Source organism: Ailuropoda melanoleuca, chromosome 18, assembly GCF_002007445.2.
Source record: "Ailuropoda melanoleuca isolate Jingjing chromosome 18, ASM200744v2, whole genome shotgun sequence".
In the NCBI taxonomy this organism is placed as follows: Eukaryota; Metazoa; Chordata; class Mammalia; order Carnivora; family Ursidae; genus Ailuropoda; species Ailuropoda melanoleuca.
Window position 1 is genome coordinate 25,302,522 of NC_048235.1, and position 27,047 is coordinate 25,329,568.

At 40.3% G+C, this 27,047-nt stretch overlaps 1 protein-coding gene across 7 annotated transcripts in view; it reads left to right on the forward strand.

Annotated features, from left to right (window-relative positions):
• Window positions 1-27,047, forward strand: part of RBPMS (RNA binding protein, mRNA processing factor) — a 172,921-nt gene that overhangs the window by 50,602 nt on the left and 95,272 nt on the right. For 6 of the 7 annotated variants that reach the window (XM_034647611.1, XM_034647605.1, XM_034647608.1 and 3 more), the window contains 3 exons: window positions 22,363-22,440; window positions 25,099-25,137; window positions 26,401-26,463. The exons of the other annotated variant lie outside the window; for it this stretch is intronic. In XM_034647611.1, the coding sequence (XP_034503502.1) occupies window positions 22,363-22,440; window positions 25,099-25,137; window positions 26,401-26,463 (180 nt within the window). The remainder of the gene's footprint in view (window positions 1-22,362; window positions 22,441-25,098; window positions 25,138-26,400; window positions 26,464-27,047) is intronic. 7 annotated transcript variants of the gene reach the window in all.

Consider the following 27,047-nt stretch of genomic DNA (forward strand, 5'->3'; position numbering starts at 1 on the left):
ACCCAGAACTAGACTTTGAGGAGGAAGGCAGGACAGACACCGTGAGTGGTCACTGTAGGTAGGGGCTAGCGGGTATGAGCAGAACGCCATGCCCATACCTGTGATATAGGCTGGGAACTCCAAGGTGGCCAGTGAACGGCAACTTTTGGTAGTTTCCCTCCAGCAGCTCAGGCCTTCAGTCCCAGTTCAGTCCTGGTTCCTGCCTTGGGATTCATGATACTTGGATTATAGGAGGTCATCGCATGAAATGCTGCATAGTATTTCCAGAACTGCATGACTGGAAAAAATAACTGAAGTTGTAAATACTGGCATAGTCTTCTATAACAAACACGGGGAAGTGTAGCCATTAAACCGTTACTTTTGGTTTGATTTGGTTTCTCATTGCCTAAAAGCAATAAAAATGTTTTCTTTAGGAAAAAAAATTTTTTTTAAAGATTTATTTATTTTAGAGTGTGTGTGTGTAAGGGGGGAGAGGGAGTACAAAGGGAGAGAGGGGGAGAGAGAATCCTCAGAGTCCCTGTTGAGCACAGAACTTGATGGGGGAAGAGGGAGGCTCAATCCCAGGGCCTTGAAATCATGACCTGAGCAAAAACCAAGAGCCAGCCACTCAACTGACTGAGCCACCCAGGTACCACCCCACCCCCCCAAATGGTTTTCTTAAACTGAGAGAAAGCCCTTCATTTAAAAATAGAAAAACTGCAGGATGCCTGGGTGGCTCAGTCAGTTAAGCATCTGCCTTCGGCTCAGGTCATGATCCCAGGGTCCTGGGATCTAGTCTCATTATCTGGCTCCTCACTCATTGGGGAGCCTGCTTCTCCCTATTCCTGTCCTGCCTGCTTGCGCTCTCTTTCTTTCATGTGCGCACATGCGCGCTCTCTCTGACAAAATCTAAAAGAAAGAAAAACAGAAAAACAGGAGTAAAACTATTTTTCCTTAGCCTTTTATGATACTGACGAAAAGCAGGTGTATTTCCTTAGTAAAAATCCTACTACATATATTAAAATGAGTAGAAAAATAATCGGTAAGCATGACTAGCCAGCATTTTAATATTTGTTTAAAAGTAGACTGCTTTAGGGGCTCCTGGGTGGCGCAGTCGTTAAGTGTCTGCCTTCGGCTCAGGGCGTGATCCCGGCGTTCTGGGATCGAGCCCCGCATCGGGCTCCTCTGATGTGAGCCTGCTTCTTCCTCTCCCACTCCCCCTGCTTGTTCTCTCTCTCTCTCTCTCTCTCTCTCTCTCTCTCTCTCTCTCTCTCTCTCGCTGGCGGTTTCTCTCTCTGTCAAATAAATAAATAAATAAAGACTGCTTTAAAAGCCCTGGTGGTAGAATATGTAATCATTTGCACGCCAAAAGAAAGGTTCCAGGCTTCAGGTCTTGAACAGGCCCCGGGTGCTACAACATAGCAGTTTTTTCTTTTTCTTAAGCTGCTCTGTAGCAGAAGGAGGCAGGCCGTGACACGTTTCACTGGCCCGGCCTCCTGACATCTTTGGATTCACACCTGCCATCCCAGGCCCCTAAGCCTCAGATTTCTTTTTCATACTTTCCTAAGCTAATATCTGATAAATTTCACTTATAAGATGATGTCGGTCAGGTTTTCAGCCACTGACACGGGGTCTGTCCTGCTGGGGTTTTGTCGATTAGGCAAGACTGGAATGTCTCTCGTCATTTAGTGGGTGCTTTGGTGTCCGTTGTGTGACGGCTGTTTGTCAGGCAAAACAAGAATGCTTTGCACAGGAACGAAGTTGAGATTCTGATAGATGTAGATGATTATCTCCCCCTCCCCCGAACAGTTTTCTCTTTGGAGATAACTCCCATTATGTCAGGCTTTCTAGAAATGTGAATGAGGCTAGTGTCTTTTTCCAGGGAAAACTGCCATTTTACTGATGTCTCCCATCAAGAAACAATCTGTTGGTGATGGATATATACTGAAGAGAATGAAAAACAAGTGAGAAACTGGGGGATTTTTACAGAGTTTCGAGGCTAATTTTATTTCTGGAAATACTTAGCCCATTTGTTTTTTAAAATCAAATTGTTAATTCTATAAATCTCCTCTCCCCTGGGTACTGCAGAATAGTTTTCTGGACGCAGTGTTGATTTAGGAATAGTCCTTATTCTGGAACTACTGTAGAGTGGTTTTATGTTTCTTTTTCACCACTATTTTAGTGACAGTGGTAGTTGAAGCTTTCTCAGAAAGATGTCACATCTCTGCTCAGCAACTTCTAGGAATGAAGTACTGGCCATAGGTTCCTAGTGCTAGAATACAGGCCTCGTAATTCCCTCTGAAGTGCTTTTTCCTTCATGTCATTGTTCCTTCCTCTTTTTTAAAAGTGTAATTCCAGTATAGTTAGCCAACAGTGTTGTATTAATTTTAGGTGTGCAATATAGTGGTCTTTCCTCTTTCGTGAGTTGCCTCAGCAAGGCTGCATTCCGGCTAACTCACTGTAGGTTGAACTTAAGAGGAAGGTGATGATTAGAGTGTATTTTATGGTCACCAGCGCTTCGATATGAACAATACAGGCGTTCCGGAAGCATGCATCTCTCTTCAGAGGTGACCAAGAAACTCCAGTCCCTCGAGTCCAGCCTAGGGAAAGCAGGAAGGAATGAAAAATTCATGTTTGATGTGCAGACGTGATTGTACCGGGCATTACCATTGACAAGGCATCCAAACCATAATGAGCAACATGCTAGCTGTCGCGCAGAGGGAAGGAGAGGCAGAGAATTGCTAGGTTAGAGTTACGTATCCATCTCTGGCATTTTGTTCAGATACTAGCTGAACATGACCGTTGGCATCTAAAGGCATCTCCTCCCCACCTCCACCTGCCCTAGAAGAATTTTCTGGCTTTTGTTAGTGCACTGGAAGGATCTTTCTTTCGTCTCTTTCTGTGTAGCTCCTGTAACTCTGTCATCTTGGACTTGGGTGTCGATGGCTGGGTGAAGACACGAAATGATTCTTGTGCCTCAAATTTCTGCCAGTCAGTGGGGTGTTTGTAGTATTTAGTGTGGGACATATACCAGGACAGATAGCCTTGGCATTAAACCGTTTATTTGTATGAGGCTGTGGGAGGCTGGCTCCTGGCATTTGTTGATGTTAAATGAAGGATGCTCATTCTTTTTAGCGAAAAACTATCCTTTTCCTACTTAATAGTTATTGTTTAATTAAAACTTCAAAATCTCTTCTTTCCAAAATGTCAGTATCTCCTAACTTTTAGAGCAAACTGAGTCCTGTTCTTAACAAATGTCTCATACTGCCTGTGAAGCATGGCATTTTGGCTTGGATATCTTCTTTCCCCCACCCTGTGAGTTCCTCAGAAAGAGACGCCAAGCTTTACTAATCTTTGTGACCTCTGCAGTAGTATTTCTCAGTGTGGGTTCTGTGCGTTTCCTATATCTGTATCCTGTAAAGCCCTTGCTAAAATTACAAATTCCAGGGTCTTGGCCTTACTTAATCAGAATATCCAGGAATGGAGACCAAGAATCTTCATTTTAAATCATATTCTCCTTGTGATCCCTTATGCACATTAAAGTTTGGGTGACTGTTCCTGTAGAATTTTTCTAGAGTGGTCTGTGGACCTGGAAGTAGCTAGAAATGCAGAATCTTGGGCCCCACACTAGATCTACTGAATCAGTCTACATTTTAACAAATTTCTCTGTAGTAACTACGCACGCAAGTTCGAACACGGCTTTACAACTTCTTAAAAGCAGTAAGTTCCTGTTAATCAGTCATTGCCTATTGGTTCGTTGATCTGCTTCTGGGATACTCTACTTTTTAAAAAAACACCCACAAACTTTTAGTATCTTAGAAATTTAGGGAGTGTCTCAGGAGAATTACTATTTTCAGTAAAGGATCATAGTCAGAGTTCATTGTGTCACAGTTTAAGCACAGCTTTAGTGATTTCCTCCTGAATAAATGCAGAAGTACCTCAAAAAACATAATTGCAAATCTGTTTCTCATATGAAAGGGTCTAATTCTTCTCTGCCTGTGTGAGATTCACTCTGGGTCTGGCTCAAAGGCCTCTGCTCCAAGATCAAGCAAAGTCTTCGCTACAGGCTCTATGGCATTTGGCAGTGAGGCGTTTTCAGGGGCCACAACCTCATCTCAGTGGGAGTAAGTATAATTGAATGTTGTTTGTATGTTCTTTTAAAAACCAGAAAACCTTCCTGTGGATTTGGTAATGTGTTACATTAGTGTTTCCCAAATATGTCTGATCAGGAAAATCATCTGTTGCTTGTTAAAAATTGAGTCCTAAGCCTGAATCAGAATTTCTGGAGGGTGCAATCTCTTTTTCGATCGACACCTTAGACTTCCTTGCTATCGGGCATGTATAAGAAACGCTGAATTTGATGACCTTTTCTCCAGAAGATTAGCTTTTTGGTTGTATTTTTTGGAGCCCGTAGTGTTATCCCTTTTGGTTTTCTTGAGCATACAGTGCCCCCAAAACAGTCGAGAGGCAGTTCAGGATTAGTACTGAAAACCGGAAATGGGGATAGCTAAGTACTGCATGGTATTGTTTGTCAGGGATTTAAAAATGCTTGATTAGTTATTTCATGCTTTCTGTAGTCCTTTGAAAATGTCTTAAAGATGGCAGGTGTTATGTCCATTCCTCTTGTAAAGGGAGGAAACAAAGATCTAACTAAGATGGTAAGATGACAAGCATCTAGGGATACTTGAGGGGGGATGCGTGTGTGCGTGTGCCAATGCGTGGAGGGGAAGGGGGCGGGGATTAAACATGTGATTTGCCATCTCTTATCTCAGAACTCCTTTTCTTCACATTTAACTCTAGAATGTGCTTTAACCTCAGAAGTGAAACTTGTAAGTAATAATTTTAGTATTTAGACAAATATGCTTCCCTTTCCTTATAAATCGTTCATGGGCCATCCTTTCTGAACTTTGCAGAAGAAGCCTGGTTTTTAGAAAGAAACAAATTGTGTTGACCTCTAATTTAGGAATAGTCCTCCTTGAATCTTGTGCATTAAGCCAAAAATATAATACCTACGAGGACTATCTTTGAATCTGGTTATTTGTGTAAATCCATAATTAGGTAGTGTTACCTAGTTTGGGATCTCAAATTCTTATATTTTATAAATCCTTTTGTGGTTTTAAATTCGCAATTGTTTTTGATGGATAGATACAAAAGGGAGCCTTGTCCTCTTACAAGTAAAACGTGACATTTCTGTGCAATAATTTTTTTTTAAAGATTTTATCTGAGAGAACAAGCAGTGAGGAAGGGGCAGAGAGAGAGACAGAGAGAAAGAAGCAGACTCCCTGCTGAGCAGAAAGCCTGATGCATGGCTTTTTCCTAGGACCCAGAGATCATGACCTGAGCTGAAGGCAAAAGCTTAACCGACTGAGCCACCCAGGTGCCCCTCTGTGCAATAATTTAAATACTGTCCAATTATGACTTTTTCCAGGTATGTCGTTCTTAAACGTCAGATGCAAGAGGAAAGTTAGATCTCTAATCTAAGGCAATTTGGATCCCTAGTTCAGGATTATAGTGATAGGTGAATAAGATACGGTACCTGCTCTCAAGGAATATATGGTTTAATTGGAAAGAACTTGACTACGGCCTATGAAATAGGGAACAGAGTAAGACCTGTGACAGTAGTACCAACAGAGCAACAGGAATTCAAAGAAGGAAGGAAAGAATTGGAGCGGTTGCACAAAGCTTCTTCCTTGGAGAAAGAGGAAACTTGATTTGGGTTTCTAAGTCTAGAAGTGAGCTTTCTACACAAGTAAAGAATAACTATTAAAAAAAGGCTTTACTCTGGAATTAAGCAAGGTGTGCTATTAAGACTGACCCATTAGAGCCCAGGGAAGCAAAGTGGCTGAAGAGAAGGGAATCATAATTACGGAACTCTTGAAGGGCAGAAGCTCTGGAATTCTGTTGGGATAAGGTGGGAAGAAACTGATACATGTTAGCAGTGCTGATTGTGAAGTTAGACAATAGTTGGGGGGGTATCCATTTATTCTGTTTTTAAAAATCTTTGAGCCATAAGGTAACTTCACAAATAAAATCTAAAATTTTTGATGAGTGGTATACTCTCCAGCACAGATAAAGACATTCGGAGGAGAAGGGGGAGAGAAAAAAAAAAAAAAGATGCCTGTGCTAGCTTTAGAAGGTTTTGAAGATTATGGGCCCGTTATCCAAGTGCTGCTTAGCACATGAGGTCAGGGATCCATATTCATGTTCCCTGGGTTTGTAGTACCCATGCTACAGTTTCAGTTAGTGCAAAAGGGTATTGTATGTAGTATTAATCATACCCTTTAAAAAGAATTTTAAGAAGTCCTAGGTAGAGGGGTGCCTGGGTAGCGCAGTCGTTAAGCGTCTGCCTTCGGCTCAGGGTGTGATCCCGGTGTTCTGGGATGGAGCCCCACATCGGGCTCCTCCACTGGGAGCCTGCTTTTTCCTCTCCCACTCCCCCTGCTGTGTTCCCTCTCTCGCTGGCTGTCTCTGTCACATAAATAAAAATAAAATCTTTAAAAAAAAAAAAGTCCTAGGTAGGGGCACTGGGTGGTTCAGTTGGTTAAGCATCTGACTCCTGATTTTGGCTCAGGCCATGATCTCAGGGTCCTGAGATCGAGCCCCATGTCAAGCCTCTGCACCAAGCATGGAACCTGCTTGAGATTCTCTCTCTCTCTCCATCCCATCCCGTCCCTGCCCCCTGCTTGCACGTGATGCTCCTGTGCTCGCTCGCTCTCAAAAAAAAAAAAAAGTCATGGGTATATTGTAGTTCAATATATACATACATTGTCTTAGATTTCTGATGGCGTTTTATAAAGTCTCTTGTATTCAGAACATTTGGAAATTGTTCCATGGGGCTCCAAATAAATTACATTCTAATAAATAGCGTAGATGTGGCCATTTGGAAGAATGATTGAGAAGATTTGGCACAATAGAGCAGCATATCTGGGATGTTGGTTGTATCTTTATTTGGTCATATTAGAACACAGACTTTCTGGCAGTGCGATAACTGTTTTTGGATGTGCGTATCTTAGCCTGTGTTCTGGCTAGAGCCGGGCTGGCACAACCAGGTTCCAGGGACATCACTGACAGGTTGAGTCATGTCCACTATGAAAGATCCTTCACATGCCCCCAGGTTCTCTGACAATTGTGAGGAGAGGAACAGTTTTGGAAACTGGCTTAGCTGTTTGAAATGCACACAATGGAAAATAATGAGCTGGTTTCTGTAAAATGTACTTGTTTGTTGTGTACTGTTTGAGTACGTTATGTTACAAATGCATATTCTCATTCACATGTTAAACTTGCAGAAGAATTCAAGTTCCTGAAAGGAAGTGTAAGTGGTAGAGCTAATGGAACAGCATTTCGCTCTGGAAATCCAGGTTTAATAATGAAATATCTGTCTTAAGTGGTATGCTGTTTGTTCAGTGGTCATGTTTTTTTATTAGATCTTTTTGGAGTACAGTATTTTATTATGCGTAACTTTTTCAGAGTCTCTTCAGCTGGCTAAATGAAGGCCTAAGTTTTAGGATTTGAATAATTTCATTCTTTAGTGCTCATTCTACCCCATCAGCCAGAAGGGTTACCAGATAGCAGCTGAAGGGCTCTGTTTACTTATTTAAGAAAAACTTGTATAATGCTTACTGTGTGCCAGGTACTTTTCTGACTGCTTTACCAACAGTCGCTTATTTGAACCTCTTATTAGCAACCCTATTAGTTAGGTTTTATTATATCTCCCATTTTGTAGATGGGGAAACTGAGGCTCCATCGGTTCATAAGTTGTCCAAGATCACTCAGATAAAAGATGTTGGAGCTACAATTCAAATCTCGGCAGTCTGGCTCTGGAGTTTGTGTGCTTCAGCACTGTGCTCTGTGAAGGTAGTTCTTTCTCACAAGGGAAAAACTCCAGGGCAAATAGATTTAATCACGACTGTTAGGTCAGTGTTTGTGATGGACTGACCGCACATCACTAGCTCTGGAGCCTGTTTACCTTGTTTTGCAACCGGCAACTCTGCCGAATTCTTTCAATTTGTGGTTTAAGATGTCACTGTGTTTTATTACAAGAATCATAAACAAAAGCTTACAATTTAAATATATACGTATCTAGTGAAATACATATATTTCAATGGCTTGTTTGGGAGATTCTCAATGGCAAGAACTAGGTCATCTTCCTTGATGTCCTTTGACTCTGGTATGCCTTTACCAAAATCCCATCCTTTCACTATACCTTTGGAGTCCGAATGAAACCTGGAGACCAACTATTCCACACTTTCACTTTGTAAATAAGGAAACTGAAGCTCAGAGAGGTCAGTGCTCAAGCCCTCAGCATCTGGTTTTGAAGCAGAAATGGAATTTAAACCACTAGGTTCAATGTAGCGGTATTCTCCTTCCATTATAGTCGTTGAAAAGTTAGAGTGCTGTGGGAATTCAGATTATACATCTAATATGTTCTTAAATATTTTAGATTCATTTGTAAAGCATATATTACTTTTGTTAATATAGGTTATTTCTCAGCTTCTCAAACTTCACCCATGTCTTTTTTTCTGACATTTGTTAGGTCTTTCATTGTGCCTAGCCAACACGTGTAGTTCTTACTTGTAAGTCCTGCCCAGTTTTTGAGACCTGCATCCCTTTACATAAGGGCATACACACATAAGTAACTTAGAACTTTAATACTGGCTTGATTCAAATGACCACATAAATGGTTTACAGACATAGGTGGCTATCAAATCAAACAAATAATGTCTCTCTGGAGAGGTAGTTCCTGTAGCAGGCTGGGGATTGGTATTCTGAATTTGGAAATTCCTATGATTGGAAAAGCTGTGATCATCTAAATTTATAAATGGGAGTTTGCTCTTTTACTGGAAGAGCACATTATAAGCACTAGGCTTTGCAGTGTTGAAAGCAATGTAACTAGTTTATGAATTACAGGAAGTAGCCAAGTTAAAGTCGATTGTATTCCAAATATTCATCTTTCAGTCATGTAGTATTTTGAGTGCAAACAAGTTTTGGCTGAATGAATTTTCACATAGAAACAGGTTTAGAAAAGTAGGTAGTTATTAAGTAGTGAGCTCACCAAAGCCCTGTTAATAGAAAATGTAGCCTGCATATATGTCTGTACTCCGTGAACTTCCCTGGGCTTGAACCAGTTCGTCTTTTACCTGACGGTAGTTAAAGAATAGCAAATATAAATTTAAAATATTTGAATTTCCTGTTTATCGTGTGAGATATGGAATGAGCTATAGATCCTTTTTAAAAGATTTTGTCAGCAAGAGCGCGTGCACACAAGCAGGAGGAGGAGGGGTGGGCGGAGGGGGAAGCATGCTCCGCGTGGAGCAAGGAGCCCAGTGCGGGTCTTGATCCCCTGGGATCATGACCTGAGCCCAAGGCAGACGCTTAACTGACTGAGCCACCCAGGCGTCCCTGAGCTGTAGATATTAATCAAAGTGGATCGTAACTAAGATGTCTTATGCTACAATAAAAGGTAGTGATTGGCTAAACCAAGAAAATTATAATTTGAGTAAAACATACTTCCTTTAATAGTTGCTTTTTTTTTTCCCTAGTGTCTTTTATAATAATGTATCTACCAATTAAAAAATTAATGGGGAAATGACCAATCTTCTGGTAGGGCTCTAAAATAGAAATGCGTACAAACCCATAACTATAGTTTTACATCCTAGTTTTACCAACTGATATAAATGTCTTGATTAATGTTTATGTAATTATGTGTCAGTTTTTTTTTAAGTGTACACTTTAAACTTTGTGATAATTGTAGGTTCATACAGTTAAAAGAAGTAATACAGAGGGGCGCCTGGGTGGCACAGCGGTTAAGCGTCTGCCTTCGGCTCAGGGCGTGATCCCAGCGTCATGGGATCGAGCCCCACATCAGGCTCCTCTGCTATGAGCCTGCTTCTTCCTCTCCCACTCTCCCTGTTTGTGTTCCCTCTCTCACTGGCTGTCTCTATCTCTGTCGAATAAATAAATAAAATCTTTAAAGAAAAAAAAAAAGAAGTAATACAGAGAGATCCTGTGGGCCCTTTGCCTAGTGTCCCTTAATGGTAGCATCTTCTAAAACTAGCACACTATGACAGTCAAGAAATTAACATTGATAGAATCCACTCATTTTATTTAGATTTCCCCGGTGTTGCTGGGTGTGGTGTTCTGTGTAATTTTATCAAGTGTGCAGGTTTGTCTATCCACCACAACTAAGATCTAGAACAGTCCCTTGAGGCTCCTAGGTGGCTCAGTTGGTTAAGTGCCTGACTCTTGATTTCTGCTCAGGTCATGATCTCAGATTCAGCTCCCCCCGCCCCCCTGGATTGGGGGAAGCTATAGAACAGTCCCATTGCCACCAGGATCCCTGTTATTGTCTTTGTACAACCATGTATCTTCCACCCTCCTCATTTGTCCCTAACTCATGCAAACTCCTCATTTGCTCTTCATCTCTGATTTCATTTCAGGAATGTCCTATAAAAGGAATCCTGCAGTATGTAATCTTTTGGAATTGTTTTAGTTTTTACTCAGCATAATTCCCTTGATACTTATCCATGTTTTTTTGTATTAATAGTTTTTTATTTTCTTGCTGAGTGGTATTCCATGGTAGCGGTATACCACAGTTTGTTAACCATTCACCCATTGCAGGACATCTGGTTTATTGCTAGTGTTTGGTGATTATGAATCAGACATTTCTGATTATTTGTGTACAGATTTTTATGTGAATATATAAACTTCCATTTCTCTGGGATAAGCGCTCAAGAGTACAATTGCTAGGTTGTATGGTAATCATATTTTTCGATCAGAAGCTGCCAAACTGTGTTCTAGAGTGATTGTACCTTTTTATTTTTACATTCCTGCCAGCAGTGTATATAAGAGATTTGGTTTCTTTACATCCTTTCCAGTGTTGGTATCCTCATTATTTTTTTATCATATAAGATGATACAATCCAGTATGGATATTAATCAAGTGGATGACTCAATTGAGTTATGGGTACCAATCAATGTACAATGTAGCTAAAATGTTGTATACAATAAAAAGTAGTGATTTAAAAATTAGAAATGTCCTCAAATGGAGTAAAATACTTTTCCTGTACCTTGAATGATGTTGCTTAAGAAGTTAATTTATACTTTTAATTTTCCCTTAAAAGTAGGTAGGAAGAGGGCAGATGTTATGTCCAAATTTACTTAACTATTTAAGGAATTGAAAACTTGCCTAATATCACTTCAACATTTATTACTTTCTCCTTGATTAGGAATCCTTAAATGTTTAGCCTTGATATATAGATAGATAGATCTATATCTATAGCTATATCTATAGATATAGATATGTGTCTACATATATATATCTCTCTCTCTCTCTTTTTTTTTAATCTCTAGACTGAAGAGGGATTTCGCCTTTCTTCAGCTCTTTTCACATAAGGAGAAAAAGGAGTTGAGGAGGACACAAGAGCAGCAGGCAGATGGAGTGCTGGCTAGAGTGGGATTTGCTCCTGGCCTCCTGAAGAGCTAGAGAGATGGTTATGAAAGGTCTCTGAGGCACATTTTTAGGAAAATGTGCCCCATGGAAAATACTTACACATGTCAGTATTCCTTTTACGATGCAAACGTTTTTCTTTTGCCCACTTTAAGCCTGTATACAACAGTTGCATGGTAATAGTATCAGTTGCAGCCTCTTAGGATTGCCTTTGGAGCATGAAAATGCATCTTTTGAATGTGGTAAGCCACTTCAGCATTTTCTGAGCCTTTCCTCTATGAACCTGGTACTGAACTTTAGGCATTTCACATCTATTTATTTAATCCCTCCAACAGCCCTGAGATATTACCCCAGAATTTAGCAGCTTAAACAACATTTCACAGTTCGTGAGGATCAAGAGTTTAGGCGAAGCTTTGCTTGGTGAGTCTAGCTCAGGGTTTCACGTGGATTTAGGCAAGACATTTTTAGCTGAGGGCTGCGGTCATCTGAAGAATTGACCGGGGCTGGAAGATCTTCCAAGATGGTTGCCTCACATGGTTTTTGGCGAGAGGCCTCTTAGTTCCTATCCTGTGGACCTCTCCATATTGTTTCTTGAGTATCAGTATGACATAGCAGCTGACCTCTCTCAGAGCAAATGATCCAAGAGGGCCTGCTTCTGCTGAGGAAGCCACAGTGCCTTTTTTGACATAGCGTTGTAAGTTACACACTATCACTTCTGCTGGGTTCTGTTCATTAGAAATGAGTCACTAAGTGAAGCCCACCCTGATGGGGAAGGGAATTAAACCACCTTTTGAAGGGAAGAGTCCAGAAAATTTCGTGGACATATTTAAAAACTTCCACAAGTAGGTGCCTTTGTTGTCTCCATTTGCCAGATGAGGAAACTTCTGAATGGAGCAGTTAAGGGACTTGTCCAAGGTTCATTTGCAGAGCAGGGGGATTTGAGCCCCAGCAGCCTGATTCCACATGAATGCTTATTTATTTTTACTACGTATCCTTTTACCTGTTTTGAGTACTTACTTCTTGAATGCATATAAAAAGACAGACACAATGACTTTATTTCTTCATACTCATCCATATCGGGATATTCATAAATTATATGGCTGTCTCATATGCCTCAATCCTAGTACTGTGACTCGGTTTTTACATTCACTTGTTTAGTTCGTTGTACAGACACTTAGCACCTACTGCTGTGTACCAGGATGCTCACCACTAATCATGGGGAGGAATGTTCAGGTTGAAAGTGAGCTGACCTGCCATCGAAGAATTTGAAAGTGTATATTATAGGGGCATCTCCCACAGCTAAATATTGGGAAGCAAACCTTTTCACCACAGCTTTCTAGTTATGTTAGAACTGTGGTGCATTGTTGATAGTTATTCAGAATACATTGCAGGGGTGTCTAGGTGGCTCAGTTATGTGTCTGTCTTTGGCTCAGGTCAGGATCCCAGAGTCCTGGGGCTGAGCCCCATGTTGAGCTCCCTGCTCAGAGGGGAGTCTGCTTCTCACTGCCCCCCTGTTCCCACCCCCAGCACTCTGTCTCTCAAGTAAAATCTTAAAAAAAAAAAAAAATACAGACATTGCAAACTGAAGTTTGCAGTGGGATCAAGTTCCTCCAAATAAACTTTATCCACTGTTACTGTCAAACACACATACTTTAGAGCCCTGGACGGTGTTGGGACCATAATCTGCCAATGAGTAAATTTTTTTAAAGGTATTCTATCGGACTATTAAAAATTGTGCTGTTGGGGATAGGTTTTTCTGTGTAGTTGGGAGAGGTGGAATGACTTTTTTTCTTATTTTTTAAGCAGATCTATTCAATCACCCAAACTATGTAGAAGGAGAAAGAAAATGCTTGAGATTTTGATAAGCTCTTTTTCTGCTGGTATTCATTTTGTCAGTGCCTGGAAAAGTGTATGTGGATAGCCCAGATACTCTTGTGGACATTCAACTGCAGGGTACTCTATAGGATTAAAATCCTCAGGGCAAGTGCACTTTAGGGGATTAGAATGCAAACTTCTGTTTACAATACACGGCATTAGTGAATACATTTAAGAGTCTTCATGTTTTAGCAGTTCAGGCAGTGTAGTCGAAGAGTAGGATTCCATGGGCTATCCAGGTTTGAAACAGGAAGCCTTCAAAAGTTAAAGGAAGGGGCTAAGGAAAAAGGACGGAAGAAGGGTAGATAAGAATAGGACTAGAGTTAAGGGGGTAAAATGTCCTGCTTTTCTAAGGAGCTTCTTACCGAACTCTAAGAACTTGACAACCATAAACTGTGTTTGACAGCACTCGGTGAACTTCATAATGAGGTTAAGTTCTTACACGCACACGTTTCTGCATCTAGTTTCCTGTGTAGGCCAATTCAAACCCTAAATTCCTGATTTGCCTCTGGTACCCACCTCCCTTTGTGTCCGACAGCACTAAGGAAATTTCTTAATGAGGTTGAGGGCTCACATGTACGGACACATCTGCTGCCTGTTCTTCGCTGGTTCAAACCCTAGAAATTCTCAATTTGTCTGTTACCTTTTAGATGTATAGCAGGCATGAGGGATGCCTAGGTTGGACTTTGGTCTTATGCAGTTCTGTGAAACTGGGAGATTATGAGACCATCTGATTATAAATGGACATTGGGTTGGGCTGGGATAGCTCAACGAACATAGTGGTGTGGTGTACCCAGTGCTGATTGCTGTCCTTATTTCCTGTGCGTGTTCTGAGCCCTGCGCATATGAGTTTATGGAACCATGGTGGTTCCTACGGGAAACTTTGAGATCACTTTGGCAAAGGCACCCTGGTTTCCAAGGGGCCCTAAGTAAAAGGGTATAAATTTGATTATCCCACAGATAGTGATATTCTGCAACTGAGTATCACTTAGGGTAAACAGTAGTTAGATCCCTCAGAACTGGGAAGGCCTACTTGTGGATAATTATGTTTTAGATTATCAATCTAAAACCAAAACCTGGGAGTTCATAACAACCTAGTGACCCTTTTATCCTATGGTTAGTCAGTACTTGGTGTCTGTAGCAACCTGGCCGCCTGAATCAAAACACACCTTTCCTGGGCTGGAAATGGAGTGAGTCTTTAAGTCCAGTATGTGGCCAGGAGAGTGGAACTTGACCACCGATTCCATCTTGAAATCAATGCCAGCAAGAAGCTGGAGCTTGACCACAGGCTGGTCAGTTTCTCTTGCGCAGCGACCAGGATTAAACTCCTGGCAGACCATTTTAATAATTGTGGTAATGCGTTTTCACAGTGGCAAGACATGAATGCAGAATCACAGCAGGCCAGCAAAGCCTTCTTTGGAAATGAGTTGATGGACCATCCTCAGCAGGGTTCATTGTTGCAGTTTGGTGTTTCAGGTGATGCTTACAGAATAAGCAAAGAACTAAATCCATCAATACTTTATTTAAAAAGAGTAAAATAATCAGGGTGTAAAACTTAAGGGCTGTGAACCACTCCTACCCCACCACCACCGCCTTTTGTGTTACAACAACCCAGCGCTGGGGGATTTATGCTGCCACAGATATGTGGAGCTCTTTAGCTTTTCTGTCCATGAAACCAAGCTTGTATTACGTGGTCTCTCAGGAGAAAGATGGCACTTCCTTTGGGGGCGGGCAGTGCGTGATCCCTCTATTCTTGTCTCAATGGGGAGTAGGGTGGTCACAAAGCGAGAAGACCTCTTTGACTGAAACCAGGATGGTCCTGCTCCTAGGGCCTTAATTTAGAGTCATGGATGCCTGTTTTTGGTTAGGTTTTATTTCTGATGTAAGTACAGAGAAACACGGATTCCTAGTCAGAATTGAAATGTGAAGCAAATTAAATGAATATGTACTTCTGCTAGGTCAAGCTTGTTCCTGTGGAGCAACAGGCAGAAAAACAGAGTCTCTAAGGACAAAAGGATAGGCTGGACCCAGGGTTCATACTTTCAAATGAGGGCAATCTGTTTGGACTTGTGTTCTTTTTTTTTTTTTTTTTTAAGAAATGATTTATGCTCATGAATATTTAAATGCTTACACATATAAATATATAAAATGAAAGTTCTCTAATACCATCTTCCTCCCTGCTATTAACATAAGAGTAATTTAGTAAACATTTTTTCAATACCCCCCCCCTTTTTTAGTATGTATTAACTTATAAAACCACTTGAAAGAATTAAACTGGGATGGCCAAATTCTGGTGTTTGCTTAATAGTCGGGAGTCTTGTTTTCAATCAATAGACATGGATATCTACTTGCCATTTTAAATGTGCAAAACTAGTGAGCTTTCAAAAAAACTGTGGATTACTCAGCATAGTTGTTGATTTTGGACTTATTTAATTACCAAGTATGTTTAAGTCATTATGAATTGAAATATGAGTGATTTTACTGGTAACTGTATTTTGATCATTCTTTCCATGTTAATGAGCGTACAGTCCTTAATTTTTTTGGGATGTGTTTGTCTTTTGGTCTGCGTGAATTTCAGTCTTTGTTTTTCTCCCTGGATTCTGATAGTTTCTTCTTTCTTTTTCTTCTAAATTTCTGTGTCCTATAATGTTAACTTTTTCTGCCTTTTTTGTCATGTGAGTGTTTACCATTTGGAGTTGTAGCCATACCGATACGGTGGTGCCTGGGAAACTTGGTTGCCTCATTTTGTTTGCCGTGTTGTCCCGGAGGTGTTGCCATGCAAATACTCTCTCCCATGAACACACAATGTTACTTAGTAGATTTCAAAAGTAATTCGAGAGAGATTTATAGACTACCTACTCTCTGCCTAAGATTATGCTTACACAGTACCAAGTAAGAGACTTCAAACTCTGAAACACTCTTTGAAAGATCTTATCTGTAAATACACTGTGTGATTCAAAGAATGGTCACTCCAAACGAATGACTTAGACATATAGCACATTTGAAAGCTGCTCTTGGAGTTTACATTCATTTATAGGTTTAAGAATGTGGGTAGATGGAGAGAAAGCTAGCAGAGGATAGATTATCATAGAAGCACCTCCATGGGCTTTTATTCATTAGAATGTTTTAAATGAGTCACTCACATAGTTATTCATGAGTCATTAGAACATGAGAAATAGCCTTTCCCAGTCCTGTGAATTTGAGGTGAACCTCGAGGTCAGCTCAGAGCAGCTAGAAGTGATCTGCAACATCTTTTTATATACAACTAAAACATACGCAGAAAATGCCCACAGGCCCATAGTCTTTGGACACTATGGTGTCTAGCAGATGTGGCCACTCGCTGAAAAGCATGATTATTCTCTGCTGAAATTAAGCCTGTGTCATTTGGTTTCTATTTTCATGTCTAGATTACCTGCAAGATAATGTGTGTTCTTTGTAAAAGGTAAGATCGTTCTGGGGCACCTGGGTGGCTCATTCAGTTGAGCGTCTCTCTCTCGGTTTTGGCTCAGGGTGTGGTCTCGGAGTTGTGGGATGGAGCCCCACGTCCGGCTCCGTGCTCAGGGCAGAGTCAGCTTGGGATTCTGCCCCTCTCCCTGATTGCATGTGTGTGTGTGCGTGCTCTTTCAAAGAAAATGCCTAAGTAAAATCTTTTTAGAAAGAAAGGAAAAAAAGGACCTTTCATTTCAAGGCCTATTTTGACCTTTCTAGCCAGGAAAACTCAAGACTGACATAATGACTTGACTTAGGGTTTATTAAACTAGAAGTCAGTCACTGAGGGGTGCCTGGCTGGCTCAGTCAGTAGAGCTTGTGATTCTTGATCTCAGGGTTATGAGTTCGAGCCCCATATTAGGTATAGAGATTACTTCAAAAATAAATAAAAATCTTCTAAAAAGTCACTGCAATGTGCCTTGACTTTCTCGGTGGGAACTGGCAGTGCCACTGAAGAAACACATGGTTAGTTTTATCCAAAATATAACTGTGGCCTCTGTAGGGAATGCCAGCTAAATGGCTGAACAAAGAAGTCTCCTTGCTCTTACTGTCCAGCACAGGAGATCTCCCCTAGCATTTATTCTTTCAGTTCTGTTGTAAAAATAAAGTTGGAGGTACATCCACAGAATCCATTAGAGTCCCTTTGGGATAGGGCTGTCAGCAGCTTCATGTCTTGATCTTCCATGAGGCATGTTGTGTCCTTGACTAAGAAATGTGTTTCCCCGTGTGTCTGATAAAGTAAACATCTGTGATGCTAAAGGCGTAGTGCCAGGCACATCTGTGTCCGTAGACGCTGCTGGTAAATTAAGGGCTGCCCTGGATAGTGATTGACCTGCCACAAAGTTCACTGGGTGTCATTCATTTGTTGTTTGGGGGGACATTTTTTTTCCCGAGTATCTGATCATTTATTTACCTCTCTCAAACTTTTCTCTCGCTGTTGGCTGCTTTGTGAATGAACTAAGCTTTCTGTTAACATAGAAGGTCATTTACGTCCTGTTTCCTTCACTGACAGACCTCATTGCAAGCAAGAATCATGTTTTATCTTCGTGATTTCCACAGACATAGCAAAGACAAAACCCACAAGTGTTTCTCCATTTAATGGCTAAGATAAAAAATTTGGGGGTGAGAAGAGTGGGGAAACTAAGCTGTATTCAAATATCCCCGAGATCTAGGTCCCAGTCACTATAGAAAAGCATGAATTAGATATTCAGGAAGAGGTTTTTTCCCATATATTATCCATGATTTTCTTTTTTAATTATTTGACAGAGACAGCCAGCAAGAGAGGGGGAACACAAGCAGGGGGAGTGGGAGAGGGAGAAGCAGGCTTCCCAGTGGAGCAGGGAGCCTGATGTGGGGCTCCATACCAGGACTCTGGGATCATGCCCTGAGCCAAAGGCAGATACTTAACTACTGAGCCACCCAGGAGCCCCCATGATTTTTTTTTTTTTTTTTAACTTAATGGAATTTCCTAGTCTGAGGAAGTCTAGAAAGGATTCAAAGCTCATAGATTCCAAGCACTTGGATTTAAGTGACCTTTAGTTGTATTCATAAATACATAAATATCTAAAAATTATTTCTCCTAGTCAATTTGCTCTGTCAGAGGAGAGACTATCTCTTCACTGAGAGATGAGAGATCCTGGCAGGTTTTTGAGACTGTGAGATTTCATTAGATTCTGGAAAGTGTAACTCAAGTCCCTGTAAATAAAATGCCAGACATTTTAGTTGGCTCCAGTTTGATGGACAAAACCGTTGCTTTGAGCCTCTTGTCATTGTGGGTGAGTGGCAAACTTAGGGCTAATGGGAGTTCCATTTTTTCATGTATAATAATTTGAGATACTAAAATAAGAATCCCTTCTAATTCTGAAAATATTTACATTAAAAGTTTCCTCCATAAACTTTAAAGTTTTTATTGAAGTAAATGTTGATATTGCTTATAGTTTCCTAAAGAAAACAATAAAAAAATAGGCAGTTCTCAATCTAACAAAATAAAGTATCTAATATATGCATATTATAGAAAAAATGCAAATAAGCAAATGAACATTAAAATCACTTTGCCACTCGGGGTGAATCATATAAATATAGCCATTTTGGTGTCTGTGTCCTGCAGAGGTGTGTTAGCCCTCCCAATACATGTGTGTGTTGGTGTTTTACAGAATAAAATCGAACTTTTTCCTTGAATAGAATTTTTTTCTTGAACATAATTTTTATTGGTTGCGTAATACATTTTATTGATGTGTATGAACCTTAATTTATATCAAGTAATATTTCGTTGATAACCCCCGAGGGTTCTATTGTATTTTGTTGGTAAATTGTTTGACTTGCAAGTTTGTGGAGTTTTTTTCTTTAGCACAATACTATAAATGGTATTTTGTTTTCTAAGTTAACTCCCTGAATTTTAATTGATACCTGTTACATAGCTAAGCTTCCCGGGGCTTAAACCATAGGATCTGCTTATTGCATTATTTCCTGGGAAATCTCTGTAATCCAGTCAGCACCTGGCATAGTGTCAGAAATACTGGGTACTCAGCAAAATCGGAATGAATGGGAGCTGGGATTCCCTCTCTGCTCAGGTTGCCCTGGTTAGAGCGGCCAAGGACTGGTGGTGTTTACTTTTTTGGACTGTGGAAGGAGAGTTGTGGATGGCAGGGAGGGCACACTGGACAGCAGGATTCCCTCATCTGCTATGTCTTTGGCACTTGTCCATAATTTGGCTTTGGCTTTGGTAAAACAAAATCTCTGGAAAAAGAGTCTTTATCACTGGCAAAGTTGAGGGAGATGGGAGAAAGCAAAAGATACATTCAACAACAAATGTGACCTAATGGACATTTGTAAAAACATACTCTCCAAGAGCAACAGAATACACATTTGTTTTTAAGTGCACACAGAGCATTTATCGAGTTTCTGGGCCTGAAAACAATGAATTGAAGGGTAGTTGTTTTTTTGTTTGTTTGTTTTTTGTTTGGTTTTTTTTAAGTTCAGCATATACCTACCATATCATTCAGCCCTTCCATTCCTAGGTATTTAACCAAGAAGAAAGAAAACATACATCCATACAAAGATTTGTGCAAACTGATACATGAATGCTCATAGCCATTTTATTTGTAAAAGCCAAAAACTAGAAATAACCCAAATGTCCCGTCAAATGAATGGGTAAACAAAGTCTGGTGGATCAGTACAACAGAAGACTACTCATTAATAAAAAGGAATAGACCATTAATACACGCAACAGTGATGAATCTCTAAATAAGTTATGCAAAAGTCAAAAAGCCAGACAAAAAGGATACATACTTTATGGCTCCATTTGTATAAACCTTTAGAACATATATACTAATTAATAATGGCAGAAGGCCGATCAGTGATTGCCTGGGGATGCGGATGGAAGAACCAGGGTGGCAGGAAACTTTTGGAATTGGGAGATAGGTTTATTATCTTGATTGTTGTGGTGGTTTCACAGGTTATACATATGTCAAAACTTAACAAATTGTAAACAAAAAGTACAGCATATTATACAGTTGACCCTTGATCCATGTGGGGGCTAGAAGGCACTGATCCCCTGAACAGTCAAAAATCCACATATAACTTTTGACCCCCTTAATACTTAACTCCTAATAGCGTACTGTTAACTGGAAGCCTGGCCCGTAACATAAGCACTTGATTAGCATATTTTGTATATTGTATGTATTACATACAATATTCTTAAAATAAGCTGGAGAAATGTTATTAAGAAAATCATAAGGAAGAGAAAATACATCTACAGTACTATATTGGGGGAAAATCTGCCTATAAATGGACCCACATAGTTCAAACCTGTGTTCACAGGTCACCTGTATATCAATTCTAGCACAATAAAGCTATCTAAAATATGAATAACAATAAAATAAGGCCTTCGTGATTCTGAGGCTGTTTACATCCTCATAATGTTGATTATACACCTGTATGCAAAATGACATGACCTTTTACTGTATGCTGCATCAGTAAAAGGGCCTTGCTTGCTGATTTGTGCTTCTTCACAACCAGAATCAATGGAAAGCGTTAGGGTTCTAGAAGGTCTCCCTTTTCACACTGAGGAAAACTCTGGATTTATAGACGGTTAATAATTGAGCACTGGATTTTTCTTTAAGTAGCAACATGGTATCTAATGAGGAACTCAATCATGTTATTATCAGCCAGAGTAGAGAAGAGAAGAGGAATAGCAAACGTGGGGGTAAAGTCAAACTCCTAGAAACAGAGTAGAATGGTGGTTACCAGGGGACCAGGGTGGAGGAAAGGAGATGTTGGTCAAAGATCACAAATTTCCAGTTAGAAGTTGAGTAAGTTATGGGGATCTAATGCACAGCGGTGTGGTTATAGGTAACAATACTGTATTATATATACTCAGAAGTCACTGAGAGTAGATCTTAAATGTTCTCACCACAAAAAAAGTGGTTAATTATGTGACACAGTGAAAGCAGTAGCTGACACTATGTGGTAATCATTTTGCAATATGTAACGTAGTGAATCACTACATCATACATCTTAAACTTACACAATGTTATGTGTCCATTATATTACAAAGTTTGGGGGAGGTTATAAAACTTGACTGAAGGCACACAAAACTAAAATAAGGTGAAAGAAAACATGGTGGTGATAATTCAGTGATTTCTCCTTGCCTCTTGAATGAAGACCAGATTTCTGAGCCAGTGACTTGCGATGTCCCCTGTAGTCGGATCCTCAGCTGCTTGTTCGGTTTTGGCTTCCCCTTCTCCCAGAATCCACTGTGCTGTCGCCTCCTTCACTGTCTTGGTTAATGCTTTTCTGTGCTTCTGAGTCTTTTCCATATCCCCTCACCTTCTAGATCCATGTGGTGGAATTTTACCTATCCTTTAAGTTCCCAGTCAAATGCTAACATATTTTCTCTGATCCTCCCAAATGGAAGTATGTCATCTGTGTTCTCTATTTTAGTAGACACTAATCCCATAATTTGTATCTTAGGCCTTATGGGTATAGGTCAGTGAGGTCTTCCTGCTGTTTTTGGAACTGAGCAGTAGAGCATGTGACTCTTGATCTCAGGGTTGTAAATTTAAGCCCCACGTTGGGTGTAGAGATTACTTAAAAATAAAATACTTTAAAAAATTACTGTAATTATTAATGCTAATGAGGGAGGCAAGGACAAAAGCAGGAAAAAGCGAAAATTGTTCTGATTTTATTTTGAACCATGTTCTGTGTTCATTTGATTTAGAGCAGAGAAGTGGTAGATTTACTGTTCTCGTGACTTTTTCTCTTAAGCTGATATTTTAACTATGTAGACCTTCTCTTCCCTTCATAGTGTCAGAACCAGGTATTGGCTAATTGGGAAAGGAGAAATCAGTTTGTAAATTTAAATCAGCTAGAGGTAATTCACTCTGAGTAATCCCATAGAAATACCCAAGAGCTGGTCTAGTAGTGTCTTAACATGAGAGTGTTCATCGGGTTACGGAAAGAACACGAATTAGGTAGGCTTTGTGAAATACATAAAGACATGTATTTTTGAGATTACAAGGGAGAGCTGTTGTCCAGATTGTACAGTCTCATGACCACTTCTCATTTATTTTCCAGGTCCGGACCCTATTTGTCAGTGGTCTCCCTCTGGATATCAAACCTCGGGAGCTCTATCTGCTTTTCAGACCATTTAAGGTACCTTTTCTTTTTCAGAAATTATAAAAGGAGATAAAAAGTGTGTGCATAAAGAAGCCTCACAGGGGCTTTTTGCAGGAAGAAATGATATGTTTGAGAAGGCATCTTATAGCATCTTATAAAGTGACTTTTTTCTTTCTTTCTTTCTTTTTTTTTTTTTTTTAAAGGATAGTTACTAAAGGAGACTTAACAACTCAGTTCCAGTATGTGGTCTCAGGAAAGACTGAAATTCCCTTTTGTCCTCCCCAACAGCTAATCTAGAAAAGTCTCTTTTCTTAATAATGGGGACATGCGTCTGGTTCTGTTTAGAACGGTTTAGTGTCCTCCCTGTTTATCATTTGCCAGTAGGGAGTATTCTTCTGAGTACAGTTCACTAAAAATACTGTTAATTACTGTTATTTATATTTCCAGTGAAATAACATAAGGCATATTTCTGCAAGGTTTCTTATTAGTTGAAATATTGTTAATACTATTCTTTGGGTACATAGTAAGTTAATTACACTTCCGTGAACTAGACTAAAAACCTAACCACCACTACTTGACAGGAAGTTGGACTAAAGCTGAAATAGCCATGCTGCCAAGGAGAAACCTTGAAGGCTAACCTGTAGAGGATAAGAGAAAACTGGGACTGGGGGGATTTTGGGCTGGAGGCCTAGGCCCCGAAGGAGAACACCTGGAAGTCATGCTAAATTCAGGGCTTGTGTCTGGTCCCTGAGAACATGGTAGAAGCAGTGCCTGGCCAGGGGCACACTTACAATTAGGTGGCAGACCATCTCGATTAGTGATTAAAGATCCATCCTGTTGAAGCAGGACCCGAGCCACAGAGGCAAGACAGTTTGAGGGACAGGATCCAGCCTTTCAAGGAGAGGGAGAGAGTAAGATGTGACAGCTGAAAACAGCTGGGTAGGAAAGGAAGAAAGAAAGTGGAACGGGCAGCCAGTTAAAAGCCAGCAAAGCTAAGAGTCTAGCTTATGTGCCAGGAAGGCACCATGTAATAATAGATCTGACTGTGTTCTAACAGCCGTCCCCTTGCTGTAACAATGATGACAGTACAGAGGGAAACAGAAGGGTTAGACATGAGGTCAGCTGAGAGGAAGTGGGAAAGAAAGAAGATGTTGGGGGTGGGGGGGAGTGTCAGCGTCATAGAATTTCCTGAGTATCTTCTGCAGGGTTGCCATTTTTACTGTTTGTCCCTTTCATATAAGATAAGGACTTTTTAAGTGAGTTGATCGTTTTAATGGACAAAATACTGTGATGTTTTTGTATGTATATAGAGAGATTTAGCCAGGAAGCCCCTCATGAATTATTCCACTTAATTTTTATCAATACCCTTTAAAGTGTGTTGGTCTCCATTTTTCAAATGAGGGAAATGAGGCTTAGAGCAACTGAATAAATTTTGCTGAAGTTCACACATAATAAATGGCAGGGCTAGGATTCAAACCCCAGCAGTCTGACTCTGCCATCCATGTTCTGAGCTAGTCTGTGGTGCTGCTTTTCTGTTCGTGGCTAGAGAGCACAATATATTGCCACCAGCGGTGTTGTACTTGAGTGAAATATCCATTTGTCCTTTGCCTCTGAGGCCTTCAGGGTGTTTAAACCTCCAGGTTTTTCAGAGAGAGAGAGAGAGAGCACCTTGAAAAAGGAGAGGCAGGGCTGTGAATCATGACCTCTCTGGCCAGAAGAGCTCAAGGTCTTTGAGGTAAAATGTTTACAGTAGCTAATTGGTAACATAGTTCTCTGCTGGGAAGATAGGAGGATGAATCAATCCCAACATCCTGCCCAGAAACCCCAACGCGAGAGTCAGGACCCTGGTACGTTCCTGACAACCCTCTTTTAATTAAAAGTCCCTGGAGGCTGACCCTAGTCTGCAAATCTGTCTTGGCAGTGATCTGTGCAGTGGTCAATCATGTCAAGCGGTGTTTTTCCCCTTGTGTCATCCATCAGTGTAGCCACCAGCCATTGATTATTTTCAGAAATAAACACACTTTGTTATCCTTATCCTGAGGAGCCAGGAGGGGTGCTGGGAGGGAGTGAAAAGGGAGGGTTTCTGTCCCCCTGAGGATGGGCTGGAGTAAGAGCCCAACCGGGAATTTTTGTATGTCCCAATCTGAATACCAACATGAAAACTAGCTGCTTCACTAAGTAAGCAAAATAGCAGAATTTAGTATCACTACCTGTGTAACTTTTCCTGACAGTTTTGAAATTTCGAGTAATAAGTTCTACGTAGGACGTTCTTAATGTTTTAATGTTACTTTGTAGCAAAACACGTGACCAAGTCCTCACATACTTACCGTCCTATCTTATTAAATTTACTCCCTTCACTGTTCTAGCTCTGTAAAATGAGAAAGACCTGTTGACAGAGGAACCCATTTTCCAACCATTGTACAATTTCATGGGGAAAAAAAAAATAAGGAAAACAAACCTAGATACACATGCATAAATTTCAAGGTGTGATTTGTTTTAGGCCTTAAGTATGGAAGCATTGGCACATACGTGCATGCATCTGTAAAATCTGCTTTCTCCGTTAACTTGAGGCATTGGTAAGAAGAGTTAGTCGGTAGTCATAACGGACTTATTTTTACTTGAGCAAGATGCTATTACAATTGCTTTTTTCCCCTAGTAATTTTTTTCCATCTAAATTTGGTTCTTAATTTTCAGGGCTACGAGGGCTCTCTTATAAAGCTCACATCTAAGCAGGTAAGAATTTCAAACTTGCATATAAATGATCACTTCCATAATAAATTTGAATTGACTTTCTTCAAGAATGTTACTGGGTCTCAGCATTCTCCTTTATAATTCTCATTAGGATTTAATTTTTGTTGTTGATTTAAAATTAAGTATGAGATTGATTAGGAATTAGCACAGGGAAATGATTCACAGTTCTATTGTCTCCAGCTAGAATGTCTTGAGACTATCCCTGAGGAAGGCAAACGGCAAACATCATGCATTCAGCATGATTATATAGGGATTGGTCTGATTATTCTAAAGAAATCATCCAAACCCACTTTAATTCCCAATTCTTCCTTTTTTAAAAAAGTAAGATTAAACAGGCAGACTTTCCCAATTAGTGTATTTGTTGGTGAAGAATCATGCTGTATTTCAACCTTCTAATAACCACAGGCAGAGTCCCAGGTCTAGGGTGGAGCACAGAAGGTGCAGAATGGAGAGTGGTGGTAATCAATGACCCTGATAGTTTCTACAGGCTTCTTGAAATTTTTGGCTATATACTCTCCCCCCCCCCCACCCCAACTGCCCCACAAATGCTGAATACCCAGCATGCTCACCTCTCAGTCGCTTTTCATCTTTCAGTAAGGTATTCTCTGATTCATCAGGAATAAGCTATGTTGCAAGCATCTTTCTGGATTAAAAGATTGAGTCCCAAGGGATTATCACCCCTCTCTGTTTAGTTGGAACAATTTGGTTTACACACCTAGTTAAACACAAGACTTTTTAAAGTTATCCCTTGGGATTTGAGATGGAAATGTTCATTTTATAATTTTGATCATTAAGTGAGAGTACAGGGCTTTTATCATTGTGTCATTGTATTCCTTGCACTTACAGTGTACCAAAAGGTGATTCGGTTCTCTTTCCATTTTAAAAGATGAAGAAACTGAGGTACAGTGAATTTGATTTAGGAAAGTAGAGCCTCTTGACCCAAGTTTTCCTCTGTTCTCTTGTTCACTGCTGCTCACCTTCCAACCCCTTCTAGATTTTTTTTTTTTAATGATTCTCTCAATCCCCAGCTGTGCCCTTGAAGAACCACCCTCACAATCCCCTTTGATTCATGTTAGAAATTTGGCTAAGCCACTGCGTCATGATTCTTTTGAACTGGCTTTCTTATTTCTACCCATTGCCTGTGGTCATTCCTTTATCTTAGCTCTTCGGTTTGACATCACCTTTGACCCAGAAAAATAGATGCCTCCTGATTTGTTTTTTCTTCATATTTTTTTCTTTCCTCAGCCCGTAGGTTTTGTCAGTTTTGACAGTCGCTCAGAAGCAGAAGCTGCAAAGAATGCTTTAAATGTAAGTAGTAATGATGTAATCATGGGTGTTTCCTTGCGAGGTGGCGGGAGGCAATAGAACCTCTTTGGACCGGAAATCACATGGAGGGAATATGACTGCTCATTCTAATAGAGAGCGATTCATCAATTTAATTAGCCATCTAAAGAGATTTTTCCTTGAATCATGGTCAGAGGTACAAACTACTGAATAATGCTTTGCTCTTCTCCAGCCTTTGCTGTAATGCTCAAAATACCTGACAATGTCTCATTCACATTTAGCCCAGTCACTCCCCATGGTAATGTGCAGCTTAGTTTGGCCATCGTTTTACTCTCAAAGGTTAAGCCTCACCCAAGAGTAGATCAAAACTTGGCTTTCCTCATCTCATGAGGCTTCCATTTTAGGTGTGTAGGTTTGTGTTTTTTCTTTTTCTTTTTCTTTTCTTTTTTTTTTTAAGGTTGTCGTCTTTATTCTCACTGTTGTCCCCAAAGACATTCTGCATTGTGTAATAATAAATGGCTGTCAGCTGTAATTGAGTGGAGATACCTGTATTTGGTTTGTAGGCATCTTGTCTGCCATATGTTTTGAAGCTTTTGCCAGCTTCATTT